This window comes from Sinohyriopsis cumingii, chromosome 1, assembly GCF_028554795.1.
Source record: "Sinohyriopsis cumingii isolate HCF-2022 chromosome 1, ASM2855479v2, whole genome shotgun sequence".
Lineage (NCBI taxonomy): Eukaryota > Metazoa > Mollusca > Bivalvia > Unionida > Unionidae > Sinohyriopsis > Sinohyriopsis cumingii.
In genome coordinates this window covers 32,397,165-32,418,194 of record NC_142961.1, presented here as the reverse complement: position 1 = coordinate 32,418,194, position 21,030 = coordinate 32,397,165, and the positions used below count along the sequence as shown (strand labels likewise).

The following is a 21,030-nucleotide window of genomic DNA, read 5'->3' as shown; positions in this document are numbered from 1 at the left end:
TTATTCATACAGATTACGTAACTTTGTAGGATCTTTTATATCACTGAAAAAAGTACCTCTTGAGCGTGTGAAACTAAATAAAACAACAATGGGTGCATAGCTAAATTGTGATCTGGAAGAAGGAGATTTGGTGAAAACAATGAATAAAACAAAATGTCTGAAATGTTGGCAGGTATTTTGTGCCAAATAGTTCCAAAGTACCTCTAAACATATAAATCAGGTACAAAGGTTCACATGTATCTCTCATTTCAACGTGACGTAACAGTGATGAAATTAACAACACAAAGAATGAACAAAATTTATGAAATAATAATACATGTAATAATAATTGGACACATTCTCTTTATATACTTTGAATGAACATTTTTGATTAAAAGTACCATGACTGAAATAATATAAATGGCTAAAATTCATAATGAAATATAAATCTTTTAGCTGTTAGAACATTCATTATCAGTTGCAAGTACTCTGTATTTTGTGTGAAAATTGGATTCTAATGAGTGTAACACTCGAAGGCAGGCTAAAAATTTATACTTCTCTCTGTCTCTGGACTTGATGCAGAATCCTGCATGTCGTAAGAGGCAACTTATGGTGGAAACCTGTGTGTCAAGGGATACATCATGTGATTACTGAAAAGATTTTGGATGTATGAAGAAAGTGTGGTTCCTATAACAAGACTGACCCTGTATTTAGGAAAATGACCTTTTTTTGCCCTTATCATGGTTTTCTTATGCTTTATTTGTGTGATTTTAACATCTTTGCGATTCATCTACTGTCTCATGGTGTATATTAACTTCTGGTTGGTGATGATTTAAGTAAAGTTTTGCCTTTACCACTGCATCGCACGTAAGAGCCAGCAATGTGCTAATTTGCCATGAAACCACATACATAATTATGTTGCAGAATTCCAAATGAGGTTGAATATAAATAAGTTATAAAATATTATCCTGTGGTTTAAGGTTAGAAATTCTTTAACTTTTTATAGTAACCAGATATTCTTGGCCTTTTTTTTTATATTACTTATATGCTCTTACCATAACATACTGGTATCAACTTAACTCCTGAAAGTGCCGCATCATTAAAATGGTCGTGGAGAATATTAACCTCTCCCTCGACAACTCACTCACAATGGTGTCCACAAACATAGACCGCACTTTAAGCAAGGGCGCAAGTTACTTAGTTACCTCTAAAAATTGAAAAATTCCACTTAGACATCAAGAAAAGCATGGGGGCGGTAGAGGGGGCTAGGGAACTGGGCTGCTTAATTGCTGAATCTTCTTTTTACAATCACCTTGATAATAATTGTTAATAACATGCTTTTTAACTAACATTTATTTTCAAAATATCCAACATGTGAAAGATCATTCCAACTGGTTTCAACAACCATCACATGTACACGGAAACATCTGTGCATTATGTCACTGCTTTTTGTTTTGTTGATTAGTCTGCTTCCCGGAGTGGTATAATATAGTGCCAAAACTGGAGTGAAAGCAGCAGGGAACTTGACTCACTGTTGATACACCACCAAACAGGATTCCTTTTCTTCAAAAACTAGCAATATTTATTTCATGAGACAATTGTCTAAGTTGAAACTCAATGTTTGTGTTGTTCAATTAGTACAATACTGACATAGTGATATCATTGGAAGTAATAGTAAAACTTTTTATTGTCCTTGAGGATATCTCTAAGTGCCAGTTCTGGAATTCTCTGAAACTCGCTTTCCCACAATAGTCTATATCTATTTTGCTTGGTTGCCTTGCTATTTTTGATCATAGCTTTGAAAGAGTCGGTTAATTTATGGTAACTTAGTTATGTTACATACACAAAAACATTTATAACAGTGTTCAATTGATCAACTGAAGTGAGTTCACCCAACATATGACTGGGGCTTCTAGAATTTATGTATGTAGGATTTGCATGCCTTTAAACTTTTCTTATAATCCACCTCCTTTATTTGATTCCAAATAGGTAATTTACATGATATTAAAAAGGAGGCCAGCTTTTAATTCAGTGAAACAATATAACAAATAATTCTGCAAGCCAGTTATCAAAACACAGTTGGCACTTTATTAGGTTCTCAGAGACATGCTTGCAGAGATAGCTGTTACAGTAGTAGTTGTTGTTGTTGTAGGGTTTAACGCCATTTTTCAGCACACGAGAGGCTATACATGGTGGCCAGTATTATTGGTGGAGGAAGAACCCGGGAAATCCCCGGAAAGAACCACCGACCCTTGAGAAGCTACTGGCAAGCTTTCTCACATACCCACATTGGCCGAATCTGAGACTCGAACCTACGCAGACAGAGGTGAGATGGCAGTGATCTGTAACGGAGAGCGCTTTAGACCACTCAGCCACTCAGGGCCCCCACTGTTACAGCAGATTGACACATTTTACGTTAAATTACACACTGCATTTATGATTACACTTAACAGGAACAAGAAGATATAAATCAAACACAAATTTCACTTAATAAAATTTATTTAATTGGCATTTAAGTATTAATGTACTGACTCCACTAGGCATGACATTTTCATTTATAGAAATTTCCTCGAATATCTTTAATTACTGTGAACTAAGAATGTTGTTTGGAAAGAAAATGTAACCAACTGTATGACTTCTTATTAGGAGTTGATAATTTCAAAATGTTGATTAATATTTCCAGGTCCAATCTACTATTTTTGACCATAAAACGAGCAATATATCAATGTTTCAGTTACCAAGCTTGATCACAATTTTCTTCAAGTTCAAGAAATAAGGATCAATTTTTGGAGTATTTCTGGTTTTAAAAAATGGGATCCATGCCTGACCCCATGTCATTAGCAGGATCGCAAGTTATCAGGGCACAAGTTATCGAGGGAGTGGTGTATCTATAATTTTGCTACATATCTGATGTATGGTCATCAGCATCACTTTAGTTTTGGCTACATTAATGACCATTCCATTAAGTTTACAATATTCAGGGAGTTTTACAAGAGCATTATGTATTTTTTCTACGGTATTTTTAAATGAGCTAATATCATATAAGGTGGTGTCATCAGCATAGAAATCAATCTAAATATTTATTGTATGCAAATATAGACTATTTATAAACATAAATAAATAGTAGATAAAATGACCTTGGTTATAATAAGTTCCCCTTCTATTATTAATAAGTGCCCCTTTTACAAAAAAGTTCCCTTGTTTCATCTCTTCTTAAGAAATTCCTAGCTGAAGCACAAGTCTTGTATGCATTTTTGGTGATGGTGGGATTTACAACATCTTAACATTTTATCTTCTGCCCCATTGGTGGTTATTTGCTTTTGTTACAGCAATTTTCTCAAGTTGTTTGAATTTGACCCTTTCATAAGCAGCTTCTGCCTAGCACTAGTACCAAAATGGTGCTGACATCCCAGTAAACCCAATACATAAATGCATGCACTCACAAAACAACAATGCTGAGCAAGATACAATATATGATATTTATACATGAATTAAATATAACCAATATAAGACCAGGCCAGATCAATACCTCAGCTTCAACTTTTTTCACTTCATTCCACACAGCATCGCAAATTTATCCTATCTGTAACTCAGAAACATTTCCGGTCTGAATCATTAAATATAACTTCAAGTACCTAATTTGTTTTACACAAAGTATCTTAAATGTATTATGTACTATTAGCTACATATACTGACAATGACCTCAAAATTTACTGAGTTACTGATAAGATAAAATTGCAACACTGTGTGGATTTAAGCTATAATAACTTCTGGTTTCATAATTATTAATAGTATCAATATAAGCTATTTCAAATCGCCAGCAATAGGGAAATTACATCATTAATGCTACAATGCTTTTTGAGGGGAAGAAATATACAGAGAGATGCATATATATTCCATCACATTTTTCTTCTTGCACCTCATGATCAAAATAAAATATGGCTTGCTATAAAAGAGAGAGAGAGAGAGAACAGAGAGATATTCCAGCACTTCGTGTTTTTTTCCACCTTATCACCTAGTTTAGCCAAAGCTTTTGTCAAAGAGAGAAAAGAATAATAAATTAAAAATAGTCAATGCAAACTATGAAAATATATACCATACTCCTTCAGGGTTTACATATTCACAATAGTTATATCCATATAGACTTCATTTAGGTTAATTCCCAAAATGACCATTTTGCATGCTATCTAATTTTCTTTGCAAATATAACCTCTCCATTCCCAACAAATAAGATTATTTTTTTTTAAGGTGCATTTACTCTTACTGTACTCAGGCAGAAATTGTTTTTGATCTTTGCTCATGCTATAGGTTACTATAAATTGCTGTCAGTCCTATCAGCAAGTTCAAAAGATGTCACTGGCTGAGAAATTTACACGAGAAACCACCTGGTATTTCCTTTCATTATATGGTACCGTATCCATAATACCCATGGGTAGCAGCTTTCCATATTATTAGCCTAACTCATCTGATCCAGTCTGCCAAATCTTGACCTCAGACAGGTGTTATCTTGGAGTGACTGAATACAGCCGTAGCATATTTAATTAGCATGTAAATACCACTACAATGCCGCAATGGAAGTGATAACTAAAACTAGAAGGAACTGCTTACCTAGTATTAACTGATAATGGAATATGGTACTACACTTCTGAAAATGAGTAAGATCACAGTCATCAAGTAAACAATACAGATTACCATACAATGTATATTACTAATGCAGGCTGCTAAAACGCAGTTACATCTGATGCACATTCATTTTTTATACTGATGATCATGTAACTGTTTAAAATCCTTCTCAACGTGGGGTCCTATATATCTTCATGCATGATCTCTTCCCCAAAATGAAATATTTTATTACACATTATTTTTCATATCTTTTGGAGAATATTGTTTCCATACAAAAAATTATGTGACATACTAAAAAGTGATTAAGATGATAAAATCCATATATAAGTTGATTTGGACTATAAAATGAAGCCAAGCTAAGACTTTTTGGTAAAAAGTATCATCTTACAGGTTGGCAAATATGGAAGCAAAACTAATTAACAGGGTATGCCAGACTGAAGCTTGTCGCAGTCATGAAAAGTTTCCATATGATGCAACATCCTGTATCAACAGTACTGTCAAGTTTTGGAAAAGCACTTAAGAGTTTGCTACTAGGCACTGGTTATACCAGATACAGGTCACTGTAACAGCATGTATCATAGAAAGTCTGTTGGAGTAACAATATGCCTGACCTGTTACATTGCTACCTTACCTGCAACAAAATGGTAGCTTATATGGAATAGTGTTGTATCATTACCACAGAAAATTACAAATAATCAAAATAATGAATATTATATCTTAAATATCATTGAGTCTCCTGCCACAGTTTTGCACAATGTCCAGCATTCATCAACAGGTAATGAAGGTTTTCAATATTTTTATGAAACCCAGTATACAGTTACTGACCAAAGTGTACTATGAAGCATATAATGTTAATGGTTCTACGACAAGAAAATCACATACTTCATTATATCTACTGATTTTGGTGAAAATAATAATTGTGCTTTTTAGTTCAGAAAAACACATTCAAGTAGGGTCTTTAAAATATTTGATGGCATGTATATCATTTGAAAGCACAGCTTCATCTTTGTTGCTTGATAAATAACTGGTGACATTGCAATTGTCCAGAAAATGATTATGCAATTTTGCACTGATATCAGTCATAGGAGATCATTATTACTTATATGTTTGTCTTTAAAGTCATCCAGCACTCCAGTCCAGTATTATCATCAGAATAGGAAGTTACTAGATCTTGTCCCAAGTTCAGAAAGTCTTCCTTACTTCAACCAGTCTTCATGGTGATTGCATCAAATATTCTTCTGATACTCTGACAAATTGTCTGTGCTTGTTCCTGATTAATAATAATAATAATAATAATAATCATCATGATCATCATCATCATAATAATAATAATAATAATAATAATTCAATGGGACTCATGATCTAATGGCCTAAAACAATTTGTAGGAAAGAAGTCTGTTTCTTTAGAAATGCATGCATTTGTTCATGTTACTGTATCCCAAACTATATTTAGTGTGAAAAAATCTCATACTAAACCACTGTTAACGAACCCATGGATTCTGGAGATTGGTTCTGAAGAGACATATGGCTGACAAACAAACAAACCGCATTTGATACCAATTTGTAACAATTTCTTTAAGTTATATTGTACTGACTCTAGGTCTTACAATATATAACAGAAAGAAAGTGAAAGCAACAATTTAAAATCAACAAGCAATTTATTTCCCTACAATATAAAAGAATGACGACTTACAATAGTGTGAATTAAATTCCAATAATCCTAAAAGTCCTATCACAAGTCCATAAATATAGTATGTTCTGAACAAATTCCAATAGTGTTGAATATCCTGATATAAAACAATGATGCAATCCAGTATGTCTTTGAACCTAAAATAATGACCTAATCCAAAAGTCAATGAGCACCTTAGTAATTCCAATAAATATTTTAAATAAATAGTTCCTCTCCAATTATATCTGATGTCAACAACACAACTGTAAACTCTGATCACAATGGATTCCCAAAGACTGATCTCAAACAGGAATTAACTATTTGTTTATCAAAACCCAATTTATACACATTTTCACTTGGCCTATGTCATAAAAGAATGTTAAGCAATCCAACAGAAAAATATAGTCCAAACGTAAACAAGACTAGCCTTGAACTCAAATGTAATGCAAACATTATCTTAAAACTTACAATCATTGACAAAAGTTAGCAATGTAAACATTTGTTTACAACTTATAATCATGGACTAAGATTAAAAACACAATATATATTAAAAATACATAACAATAGTGTGTTCACAAATAAACATAGCTGTAAAACTTAAGTATTTGATCTTGAAGCTTGAACCCTGGTTGATTATGAAACTCATCTGACATATGGCTGAGATGAACCCACACACTAGCATTGATTAAGAGAAAAGCAATATATGCAACTGTGACTAAAGAGGACTCTGTGTGTGTGTGTGTGTGTGTGTGATACGAATTTTTTACGTAGCTTTAACAATTTTTCAGTCATATTGCTATGATGTCTGCTGTGTGGCAGTTTATAGCGATATCTAGCACTGGGTCATCATGCTGCAGACATGTAGCATGATGTCCCACCCAGTCACATTATCCTGACACCAGGCCGACCAGTCCTAACACTAACCTCTTCATGCTGAGTGCCAAGCAACGTAGCTGTTAGTACCAATTTTATACATTACAGAGGACTGGTTAAAATATTGCTTTTTATATTTATATTTTGATCCTGAGTCAAAGATCATGGAAGGATGGTTTTCAGACCCATCCAAGATACTGTCTGCATACACTCATATACCAAGTTTGATCAAGGTCCTTCACACTTCATTCTCACATGTACTGGTTAACAGAATAATGAAAGTTGCCAGACAGCAGCCCATCAAACAGACTTGACTGGCCTTAATTGATAATAATAATATTAATAATGATAATGATAATAATAATATTAATGAAAACAACAACAGAAATAATACACTGATAAACAAGTTTCTAGGGTCTACTTTGAGCATACTAAAATGGTAGGTACATGTATATGTTTGTGGGTCCCCTACCTCTCATCATATGAGAAGAGACAAAGAGAGAAAAAAAACCTATCATGGCAGCTATCTGTTGCTAATACATATGGATATGATTAATTTCTGTTAATAAATTATTTAAGCACAATTAAAAATATCAGAATATAGGTGTAAAGAAAATAACAAAAAATAACTGAATAATTTGTTAAGTAGATATATTCTAGTATCCTGATGCCAATGTAGATGTTATATTTACAGATGTTTTCTCCAGAGAATGGGATACAGGTTTATGATCTACACCATAAATATTATAAAAGGTGCACCACCAAAACAATGGTGATGACCATGGCAGAAGATGCAAACAGGAGGTACGTAAGTGAAGGTGCGCTGAAGGCTTGCCACATGAAAAGTACACCATATATTGTGGCCAAAGCTAGAAAGTGCTAATGATTCATGATACTACACAACAAAAGTGCAGTCAAATCAGATAACTATACCAAGGTTCTTCCAGTAGCATAACGTGCAGACAATACAAACTCCCAAAGATACAAGTACTGGACCAAATGGATAATGGTGCCACCCAGAAAGTGCACTAACTTGACAAAAGTGTAATGACACTCAGTACATTTTACAACATAATGTGCACTGGCTCTGGCCTTGATGTATATATATATATATATATATATATATATATATATATATATATATATATATATATATATGCTCCCAAGGATGTACACAGTATCAAAGCAGGCTCTAACATATCGTATAAAACCTATCATATAAAAAAGCAAGTTTCAAACATGTACAAACAACTGCATTCAAAGTTCAGTGTATCAATTTCAAAGTTCTCTGGAGATAATCACATCTGCCAACTAGACCTTAAATATTGCGTGAATATGGCAAGGATTTAAATTTACTAGCAGTGACACAAGGATCTTCAAAAATCTGAACCCTGAAAGACAGGGTTTTTCCTTTCATTCATTAAAAGATACACAATACATTTGAATCTGGCTCTGTTTTCAAGCTCAATTTCAGAATTTTTGCTCAAGTAGATTTTATCCCCCAAAAATCGCTTGACTACATGGTACTGTATATATTGACTTATAAGTCAAGTCTGAATACAAACTGCACAGACTCAAATCTGCCATCACATAATATGCCAGAAGATCTGGCGCTATGGAGATTGTTGGGCGTAAACAGTAGAACAAGTGACACAATGGTCTGTGAGCAGATTATGTAATGGCAGATCATGGTCTATGTTGTTTGCAGCTGACTCAATTTAAAAAGAATATATGGTATTATTCAGGTAGTTACTGAAATTTAATCACTGATGGGACCAATTAAGTATTTTTAGTGGTTTACATTTAAAGGTTTGTAATAGATATATACACTAATGGCAATTTCTTCTTTTATAAAAAGCTTATACAGTCTGACTAAACATCCCTGTTTGTTTGTACCCCCCTTCCAATTTACATGACAAAAATGTTTAATGAGAAAAAAAGTGCACAGAACTAAGTCAACTGAATCAATGATTTATAATTTCAAACCTGACTGTGACTAGAATGGCACTAATACTGGCATCAGCTACACCTTTCATGCTTAATGGACTTTACATATCAACAAGGCACCATACTGCGTAACCTATGGGCTAGTTTATTTCCATCATACAACATAATGATGTATTTTATCCTATTTGGTAACTGCCGGATAATTACGATAATTACCATAACACTGAGAGTTTGGAATTATATCCCTTTGCAGACATCAACATAGAAATGAAACCGCTTGTTAAATCCACGTGAAAGGCAAATATGTTGTCATTCTTTAATTTTGCTTGATTTAATATTTTAAATATCAGAAGCAGACGATATATCTATGCACATTTGTAGTGAACTCACCCCTTTGCTGAAAGTGGACTTGTCCAGGAACTGGAAATGGATCTTGAGCATATCCGTCTATTATATTCAAAACTTCTGTTAAGCATGAAACACACAGACAATGACGGTGTTAGGGCCACTCTACACACAGTCAGGTTAGAAATTATAAACCAATGAATGAATTGACTAAGTTCCTTGCACTTTTTATCACATTAAAGATTTCCATTACTGAAATCAGTTGGGGGGTACAAACAAATGGTTTGGTATAGTCAGACTATAGTTCATTATGCACCCACTTTTCCATGAAAAACAGCTAGAACTTTGAGCCTAGAAATTGAAACGTTTACAGGAGTGCTTATTTCAAATGATATGTATGAAATGAGTTTGATAAATTTATATCTTTTGCAAATCCTGGAAAACAAATTAACGAAATGATGTCCTTCATTAATTTCACTTGCAATGAGCACAAATGCATGATTATTTTGATCACATTAAAAAATCCTTAAATACAATATGTATCCAATAATAAAACCAATGTCTGATGATAAGGTCACCCCAATACCAACCCACATTTTGACAAAATTATGGAGATACATTAAATTTAGAAAGAATATCGTTGTCAAATGATAATCCCACCCCAAAAAAGTTTTGATAAATTTATTTGGCTGGCTACATGGTCATATCATAAAACAAAAAATGTGATATGCCAAATGTGTATTCAGTATGGCTTATAAATGAAAAGAACTGTATTACCTCAGATAAGCACTGGAATACATAGCACTGAAAAACTGTCTTGGTGACTTGCCCGATCTTAACAGCAATATTATGTTTTCCCATGGCATCATCATACTGAACCACCTGAGCTACTGTATGTAGCGGATGGCGTTGGAGATACTCCTTTAAGTAAATGAAAAATTACTTCAATGCAATACATCAGTTGTTTGTTTTTTAAAGGTAACTGTAACACAGTACTGATAATACCATGCCAATGAAATGGAAATACATGCCTCTTCCAAAGACACCGACATGGCCAACCTAGTCTGGCCCAGGCAGGTATCTAACCTATAAACCTAAGATTAAAAGACTGACTGTATCTAGCCTGCAGACTGCAATAATCATAAAATGTAACTTTTAAAAGTTGAATATTAAACTCTGATATAAAGCTCTAATGTTCATGTTAACATCAACACGGACTTATATTTATCAATCTGCTAAAAACACATTAAAAGTCCTATTACAGAAGTCAATGCTTATATTTTATGGTGTTTCTGATCAGAAGAACTTCTTGTGTAGATTTAATTATACATGTACATACACTTAAACTGCTTATCGGTGAAGTGATTCATGGATATGAATTGTATCAATATCTGTGTTACTGATACCAGTATTTATACAGACCCAGGAATTTTGATGCAAAAAACCTCATTTAAAATATCACTGTTCTTCTGTAATAAACTATCTTTAAATACATCTTTATGAATATATTTAGACGTTAAAAAATAACCTTGTGAACTTACTGTATACACATGCATAAAAGTCAAGTACAAGTCCAAACAACACAGACCCATATCTGCCATTACATAATGTGTTGGCAGATCTGGGCCTATTCAGTTTGTTATGAGTAATTAGTAGCAAAAAAACACAGACCCTGATCTGACAGTGAAATATGTGATGGCAGATCTGGGCCAATACAGTTTGTTAGGATTAATTAGAAGAACAAAATAACACAGACCTGATCTGCAAGTGCAGTATGTGATGGCAGACAGGGCCTATGTTTTTTTGTGGGTGTTGGACGCACTTATAAGTGGTCATATAAGGTAATCATTTTTAATAATAAATTTGGGAAAGAAACAAACAAAATACATGTTTCTGTCAAGCCCACTTTGTATTCTGTGTGAAAGAAAATAACATTAACATTATGCCTGATGTAAACAAGTCCTTCAATGAGACTGATGTTCTTCTGGCTGAAAAGAATATACAGGAGTCCAAAATTAGACGATTTATTCTTTATAAATGCTGACTATTGAAACCATCTAAAATCCTTCAGCAACAAAAACAGTTTTAAAATGGCAACAATGGCAGCTATATTGGATACATGACTGACATCAATTTCATTTAAGACCAAATAGACATCACAAAAAGTCTTTTGGTTAAAACTGTCATACAGTCCATAATAACTACTCTCTATATCAAGTCTGTGTTATATGCAAAGAATAAAATGCTCCCTTTGCTGCTGTACTTCATAAATTAAATTGTCAGCCAGGAGTTGTGAAATTTAGATTTGCTGGGCTTTGGTTGCTTTGCAGATGGTCCATCCTTTCCTAAATCACAGCTGCATTTCAACTTTTTTCTTTCATAAAATGAATCACAATTGCATACTATACCAACTAATAAAATAATCATGTTTTGCATTTTATATATGAAGAAAAATGAAACTTCAAAGAAACATCACCACTGATCACAAACTTATCAATAATCTTACAGGCAGTTTAAAAACTGTCATTAAAGCAATAAGGTGCAACACCTGAATTACCTATCTTCAAATGAATCCAGATGTTCCACTTTACCTATGCAATCAGCCTAATGGGCCCTCACACATATTGGACATGACATCAAATAGAAATTAACAGCCAGTAAAGTCATCTGTGAAATGATGGCTGTTTATCTATGACCTCCTTCCCTATTAATTGCCCGTTTGACAATAAGCTGTAAAAACCGTCCCACAGATAGCTCTACTGGTAAGCAAGACAGTTTGCTATTTATACATGGGTTAGTCATATACTGTACATGTCAATGACTCTCTCAAGGGTTTAGGAGTCAAAACCATGTTTCTTACATGATACACTGTGTCATGGCGGTATGATATAACCATCCATTAAAAAGAAGGGATCAGATTTTTGGATGACTATTACAGCAGTCATGCAAGAGGTCAGACCAGTACGACTTCTATTTAGGAATAAAAATTCTGGTGACAACCCCTATGTTGACATGACTTTCCATTTGAGATGAGAAGTGATAACAAGATTTTCAAGATGGCTGTAGTGGCAGCCAGAATGAATACAAGATTGACACAGTTTCATTTAGGACCAAAATGATATTGTAATAAGTCTTTTGGTGAAAAGCCCATTTTGATATGACCATCTTTCCACCAGAAGAAACAAAAACATTTTCAAGAGGACCACCATGGCAGCCATACTGGAGGTCAGATAAGTACCATCATCATTTAGGACAAACTAGATATAAAAAGGTCTTCAGAATCTGATGAAACTCTATGTCAATAGAACTTTTGAGTAGCAACAAGAAATAATGATTGTTGCAACCAAATTGGATGTCAGATCAACACCATTTTCATTCTGAACAAACCAAACATAATAAGAACATATATGGCCATCCTTTCAGTTCTTCCCTTTCTAGGCCTCTCCCCAACATATACTCTTTTCTCCAGTTGAGTTATATAGAAGCTGTCTCACATACCTTAGGAGACCAGAGATGGTCTCTCCAGAGTAAGGGGATGTTATCTTCCTCCACCTCTTACCTATTCTCCACAGGTGTTACGATCAGGTAACATATTTGAAGAAGAAACCAATTTTTTCTTGTAAAATGTTTCTTCAATAATACATGCTCAATTATATTACACATTCACCCTCTCAGCCTCCCTGCAGTTACATAGCAGGTGTGCCTTCAGCTCTTGTAGTAACTGAAGAATTCATGGGACCTGGAAACAATCCCTGTATTAAGAGGAGATCACTCTAACTGCCACCCTGGTATGCAAATAACTTTACGCTTTTCAGCTCAAATGTTTTAGCCGGGGAGGGCTAGATTTGCATCACAGTAGTAGTTATCCTAAGGTATTATGAATAGGCGACATACTTGATTTGGATTAGGATTTTTAACATAGCTTTAACAATTTTTCAGTCATATCACTACAATGTCTGCAGTGTGGCAGTTTATATTGATGTCTAGCACTGGGGCATCATGCCGCAGACATGTAGCATGATGTCCCACTCAATCACATTATCCTGACACCAGGCCGACCAGTTCTAACACTAACCTCTTAATGCTGACCTCCTAGCAAGGCAGCTGTTTGTACCATTTTTGAAAGTCTTTGGTATGACTCGGCCAGGGTTAAAACCCAAGACCTCCTGCTTCTGTGGCAGACGCTCTAACCACTAGGCCACTGGAGTGGTTTGACATATTTAAAGAAGAAAATAATGATACAACAAGGAAATGATAAGTGGCAGTATGGTAGGAATCCAAAACATGATCTGAAAACAAAACACTTGGCACAAATTACCAGTGTGAAAAATGGCCACAGTGACCTATATTTTTGTCATAATGTATTAGTAATTATAATGCATCTTCTTATTAAGTCATCTGATTCAGAAGGAAATAGGTCAAAGAAACTTATCAAAACTTTAATATAGATATTAACACTTTTGTGAACTCAAATTTTATTTGGTACTATATAGCAAGAATTGAGCTGATGTGCTCTTAAACCATTTACATATGTGCCTACCGAAAGTACCTACCTACCCATCCACCAAACTACCTACCTACATAAATAAATTATTAATTATAGGCAAATGTAGTCTAATTTTTTGTGAAAGATACACTATTTCTCTTTACAAATCTACAAAGAATGTACATGGCACTAACATGACTACAGAGCATGCAGATGTTTTAAATCTACAGGTTGCAGGGTCTATTTAAAGATGATCAATTGTGGAATTCATGCTGAATTCTCAAAAAATCATGCCCAAAACTCAAATGAATGCCAAAAATTGTGAATTATATTATATTTGCTAGCCATACCTAAACTTCTACATTAAATACCTCCAACAGACTTTCCAGTGGACAGTTCTTCAATATTTACCTGAACCTGTCTGATATGTGTTACTAGATGTATTTTCCATTAAGGTACTGATTACATGTAGGGTCTATATGTACCTGACAAAATACTGAATGAAACAAGATATTTTCCATATTATGTTATTGTTGTAATGTAACTTTATTTCCACATTAATCTTTGAATATGTACTATCAAACACTGGAGTTAAGAGTTACATCAGAATATATGTATAATAAATATTACACATTATTCAGAGCATTTGTGTTAAAAAAATACATGTCCTTATTTCTCAAGGATTATTGAGCAGGAAAACTGAGCAATTACTGTCCATTTAATTTTAAAGGAGCAAATCATTTCTTTTATTAGAAATTGTCAAATTTTAACTTGCAGAAGAATTCGGGGCCCTGAGTGGCTGAGTGGTCTAAAGCGCTCACCGTTACAGATCACTGCCATCTCACCTCTGTCTGCGTCGGTTCGAGTCTTGGATTCGGCTAATGTGGTTACGTGAGAAAGCTTGCCAGTAACTTCTTGTGGGTCGGTGGTTCTTTCCGGGGGGTGGGTTCTGGGTTCTTCCTCCCCCATTAATACTGGCCGCCATGTATAGCCTATCTTGTGCTGAAAAATGGCGTTAAACCCTACAACAACAACAACAGCAGAAGAATTCTGAAATTTTGCAAACAATCTATAACGGAAAAACCAGACATAAATAAAAAAAAAGACAGAAATGCCAAAGTAATTGGAAAATCAGCCATTTTGATATATCATTGTTTCCTTGTTTACCTCTTTGATGTGAAATAAAAAAAAATATCAAAAATACAGATACACATGGGTATTAGGATTACTGTACAATAATTGAAAACTGAAACAGCAACTACTATAATTCAATATTTTTGAAAGACAAATTGTTCAATGTTGGGTTTTTTTAAACTTTCTGATATAAGTAGTTTGTGCGAAGAACAAACTTTTTTGCTTTCATACTATTTATGAAAAGTAAATAAGTAATTAATCACCTTTATCATTACTGATTCTGAATATGAATTCAATTAATAAATGACAGAAAAAATTATATAGATGTAACAAAAGTCTCTGATAGTCAAAACTGTTTACATATTTAAGTATGCAGGGCATTTACAAATTTGATATTGATCAATATAAAGAACATAAATTTATTTATTGCTCTATTAATATAATTGTCTATTTAAATTAATAATTTAACTTAGTAATAGTACTGTTCTCATAATAATGCAAACGAATTAGTTATGAAAAGTGAAGGTACACATTATTACGAACTTTAGCTGGATTGATTGATAAGGGCCAAACAAAATTTTTTAAATTTCTTTTGAAGACAAATCTGATAAAATTATTTAAATAATTCAAAATTTAGAACTATGAAATAAATAACTGATAAAAATAAGAATTCAATGAATTACAGCCTTGGAATTAAAAAAAGTTACCAATTTATACAAAATTACATGGAGAAAAGGTTTAAATTATAACAATCCAACTTTAAGGTACTCAACTCACAACTAGTGTTTTTACAATGATGCACTGTTGCACTAAATAATTATACAAATAAATTATATTTACAGTAAATGTGTACAAATACAGCTTGCACAGCACTGAGTAATATCAGTACCATAATGGCAGAATGTTACATGATACACGGCAGTACCCCTTAAAATCATAACTAAAACGTCTAAATTTTTAAAGTTCCATCTTTTTTCGAATGGGGTTGGGGGGATTTCTAATACATTTTCAATTCTAGAATATACCCTCAGAGTTGGATTATACTGCAATCTGGCCAAAAATATGGTTTCTAACATCTATTTCAATTATTCTTGTGTAATGCACTAGCAGATCTGGTCTATGAGTTTGTTAGGAGTAATTGGTAAAACAAGCATCACAAACACTGATCTGCTGGTTTATTATGTGATGGCAGATCAGGGTACATTTTGCTTGCAGATGTACTTGACTTATAATGCTAAAACGTACAGGAATTCGAAACATTACCAAACTAAATAATATGCATATTTAAAATGTGTCAACTAAGATAGAATGATACAAACATGGACTGCCATACCTTTCCTTTGATGTCCAGGACCTGCAATCCATATTGTGACACACTCAGTTTCACTTTGCTATCCTCCTGCACCGAGCTGGGCAGCTTGCCATCAATCTGTATAAATGGACAATGAAATGTATGAATTGCATTTAAGTTTACAGCAAGAAATTCACTGGCTTTACAGTCAGCACACCTTAGGCTGCCACTGAGGCCCCAATCAAAACATGCTGATTGATGGCCACCCCACTTGTTGTACACAATTTTCCTGTGCCCTTTGAAGGAGTTGTCACATCAAAACAAAAAACACTTCATGTCCTGGATTGGATGACGAGTTTCTCTAAAGGGGTTCAAGTATACAAGGGCTGGTTCATTTGCATAAAACTGGAGCAGTTCAGTCCCTCCAAACTGTACCCCTCTAAATAAAATCCTGCTCCTGTACCTGGTTTTTGAAAATGTTAAGATTCTGTGCATCAGATAATTTCAAAGTGAGTGTTTCTGCTAAACTGAAATGGAAGTTTTTCCCTGCATACCACTGCCACAAATCACCATTGCTCTATTTTGAGACTTCCCAACTCAATAAAATGCCTCATGGAAACATTCTTATTCCTATCAGTTGCATATGTGTGTGTTGAAATTTATGCAGAATACAAAAGTGAATGTGCTTTTGTCTACTTTTTATCTGAAAAAGATAAAGAACTTTATTATCAGTAACATGTACATCAAAATATTCTCTTATCTGACAACAGTACCCCTTCCATAAGAGTGTTTGTCATACTCCACTCCTCTGTCATCAACCCTTATTTGATAAGAGTGACCCTACCATACAAGGTGCCCATCTGACTCCACTCCTCTGTAAGTTTCCTTATTTGATAAGAGTGACCCTACCATACAAGGTGCCCATCTGACTCCACTCCTCTGTAAGTTTCCTTATTTGATAACAGCACCCCTCTCATGGAGGTTGCAGGTTCCAGACATGATTTTGGTCTTCCATAATAAAAAAAACTGAAAAAATTGTAAGGAGGGGTTTGGGGGTCCTCCCTAAAGGGGTATCGAGGGGCTGTGCCCCTGATCATAAAAAACTGCTCCTGGTGCAACTCATAATCATAAAATAAACCAAAATAATCATTTAAAAAACTAATAAACTTACCAAAAATGTTCAACTTGACTTCAATAATTTCACAATATTTATAGTCACATGAATTTATTCTCCAATACTATTGATGCAGTTATTTCATGTGCATGTCAGTGTTCACATCGTAATTGTCACAATAATTTCTCAAATTTTGCAGCAAATATATTATACTTCTTTCTTTTCATAACAAATCTGGAAAATAAATACTCTAGTAGTAGTACATCAACCATATACAAATAATCCTATGCATTCACTTGTCTTTTTCTCCAATGGGCACAACCTGTTGATATGCCAGTCAAGCTCTTTTTGTGGAGCAGCTGAGGGGGCGAATCCCACAACTTTTAGAAGCCTCCAAATGCCAAAAAAAATCCTTTATAAAACACGTTGATGTTATAAACGTAATTGTCGCTGCGCTGTTGTTGTCATCGTCATGAGAAGGGACACCCGTTACAACTTCCAAACGCCGAAATGGAGGGCTCTAACACTACGCCGTTGTAAACATAATTGTTGCCGTTGTTGCTGCGCGTTGTTGTTGTCGCCACCTCTGCTGTTCTCTAGCTGAAAATCGTATCTAACCCAACTCGATACCATGTTCGAGGATCATGTAAGTTTATCGTTACAAATCCATGTGGTTTTGCCTGAGCACGACTAAAGAAATGTTTAAACTTATTTACATCCATATCACCACTGCACCAAGTCTGATGTATATTTCGTAATGTGTGTGTGTCAACGCCGTTGAACAGAGCAAGAATGTTACAGTTGTCCCTGATCACTTTTGGGATTTGTGTATATCGCTGGGTTACATAAATCACATCAGTGTTTTTATGTCTGCCGCGTGAAAATATCCTGGCAGGATTTGATTGTTTATCCAACATCACATCATCGTATACGGCTAAATTATTGATGCTCCCGTCAATATCATCAATACTTGGTGCTTCATCAATGTCAGTGATAAATTCAATAACATCATCACCGCCGCTTATCGATTTTGCATTCTCGCTAAAATCTTTTAACATGCTGTAGCATCGTTGATCGTCCACAGATGGAGCCACCAAATACAACTTATCCCACTTTATCCACTTCATCATCAAATTAAGTAACAACTGCGACTTACCACTCCCAGATGGGCCTATAATTATCATTCGAATTGAATTTGGTAGCACTGAGTTATGTTTGATTGGCTCTCGTCGTTTTGTAGCAGAAAGGTCAGTGATCTCCATTAGATATATTATAAAATAATATGGATTTATATTGTGTGAAATGTAGAACACGTACCCCAACTGCAGACATAACAACCACTACAACAAAAAATAATCGACAAGCACTTACAGGCAAGTGTGAACGATGCAGCACAAAAAAGTTTAAATTTATTCCGTCAGGTGGAGCGCCAAAACCAAAGCCAAAATCAGTGTCGAGTAAAAAAAAAAGGAGGTGATATTGCAGCCAAGTTAGGAAAATTACCAGGAACTCCGTGGGCTAAATACCCAGGAGAAAAACATCTCCCAGGATATAATTACTGTGGTCCTGGAACCCGACTTGATATCAGGCTTGATGCCTTAAATCAACCCAATCCAGGTGAGTACCCGATAAATGCTATCGATAGCGCATGCCATGTCCATGATGTAGCTTACCGAAGTAAGGATCTACAAGATAGGCATCTTGCGGATGTGAAATTAATTCACGCGTTAAAGCCATCACTGATAAATCTTTCAAAGAAAAGTTAGCTAGCTGGTTAATAAAATCTGCGATGAAATCTAAGCTTGTATTAGGCACTGGTAATTAATTATAATGAAGTCAATTTATTATTCCCCAAGAGGATACTGGAGAGGTAGCGCAGCAATCGACAAGCTTGCCAACACAGCAGCGGTTACGCGTGATACTGCTAAGAATTGGTTATCCAAGCAGGCAATATGGCAAATTTACCAACCACCGCCTAAACAAATTCACTCTGCACATTTCGATGTTAGTGTGCCAAATGAAGTTCATCAGGCTGATATATTATTTCTGCCACATGATACCATTCGTCATCGAACATACAAGTACGCGTTAACTGTAGTTGATGTTGCAAGTAGATACAAAGATGTGGAACCGTTAGCAACTAAAACAGCATCTGAGGTTGCTTCTGCGTTTTAACGAATTTATCAACAAGGTGGTCTACGATGGCCACAGCTGCTGCAAGTTGATCCTGGTAAAGAATTTCAAGGCGCAGTATTGTCGTTGATGAAGCAACATAACGTTACCATCAGACGAGGGCATACTGCAATTCATCGTGATCAGGCAATTGTTGAGCGATTTAATCGAACACTTGCTGAGCAGTTATTTGGATATCAATACGCGAAGGAATTCATTCAGGAGAAGAGATCTCGTGAATGGGTTGCAAGATTACCAAGCGTGATAGCTGCACTAAATAATGAAATTACTCGAACAACCAACATGAAACCTGCCGTCGCGATCACAAAAAAAAAATATAAACTTGCCACGGCGTAATTTCCCGATGCAGCCAGTGCTGGGTGATGTCACTGTGAGATATTTATATGAACCAGGCGAACTTGAAAAAGGTAAATGAAGAGCGACTGATCCTATCTGGAGTATTACCGCACACAAGATATCTAACCTAACTAGATCCACTGGTAGACCAGCAATCTACAGGCTGGATTCAACTGCTCCTCAACGTGGATTCACACGTGAGCAATTACAAGTAATTCCCGAGGACACACAATTACCACCCCAATCACTTAACTAGCACCACGACTTCGATTACATTCAAGACAGGTCAGCATCACATTATCGCGTGTATGACCAAGATTGTTATCTTTTCTGTCTACGGTAAATTGTTTTGGGTGTTTACTCGAATACTGCCACAACATTATACAATTACTGCTCGCACAGTGATTATTCTGCTGTTGTTTTAACGCGTTAATAAATTCAACATCAAGGTCGAAATCGTGATTATTTTTTTTGTCACTCTGTTTGTAACCAGCTAATTTTTTTCTTATTATGTCGCTGTTGTTTTCATTATTAATTTCATCAGCCATTGACTCATCCAAGACAATTCTTCGCAGTTGAGATATTCTTCTGACTCTGGACACAGCCAAGTAAACTAAATCTGACCACTCGATTCGATCATCAACGATCCAGACAGTTGTATCACTGATAGTCAGTCCTTGAGATGAATGTATCGTCGCTGCGTATCCTAGCGTCCACGGGGATTTACTTATGTGCAGTGCGTCTTTAGCAGCATCAATGTCAACTAACACAATATCATTCAATACTAAATTCTGTTTCTCAGTCTGTCCTGGTGTATCAACATCTATATTCTGTAACCGCGTATCAGCTGGTCTATAACACAGCGGCGCTGGCAACATTGGAAATTTATCCCGCTAATTGAAATAACTGCTGTTGAAGTGTGTCTCTGACTATCTTTCTACTTGCAACTATCAAATCGCTTGGTTTCCACGTTTTCCAAAAGTCGCTCATTGAAGTTTCAGGAATCATTTCGCTCATGATTTCACATTGAATTTTATTTG

The 21,030-nt window shown here is 35.0% G+C and overlaps 1 protein-coding gene across 1 annotated transcript in view; it reads right to left on the bottom strand.

Moving 5' to 3' along the window:
* Positions 1 to 284: 284 nt before the first annotated feature.
* LOC149806655 (integrin beta-1-binding protein 1-like) overlaps positions 285 to 21,030 on the bottom strand; it is a 40,405-nt gene continuing 19,659 nt past the window's right edge. The window contains exons 3-5 of the mRNA XM_089956217.1: positions 16,390 to 16,485; positions 10,214 to 10,357; positions 285 to 5,872 (exon numbers count right to left, since the gene is read on the bottom strand). Coding sequence (XP_089812343.1) covers positions 5,804 to 5,872; positions 10,214 to 10,357; positions 16,390 to 16,485 — 309 coding nt within the window. The 3' untranslated portion in view covers positions 285 to 5,803. The remainder of the gene's footprint in view (positions 5,873 to 10,213; positions 10,358 to 16,389; positions 16,486 to 21,030) is intronic.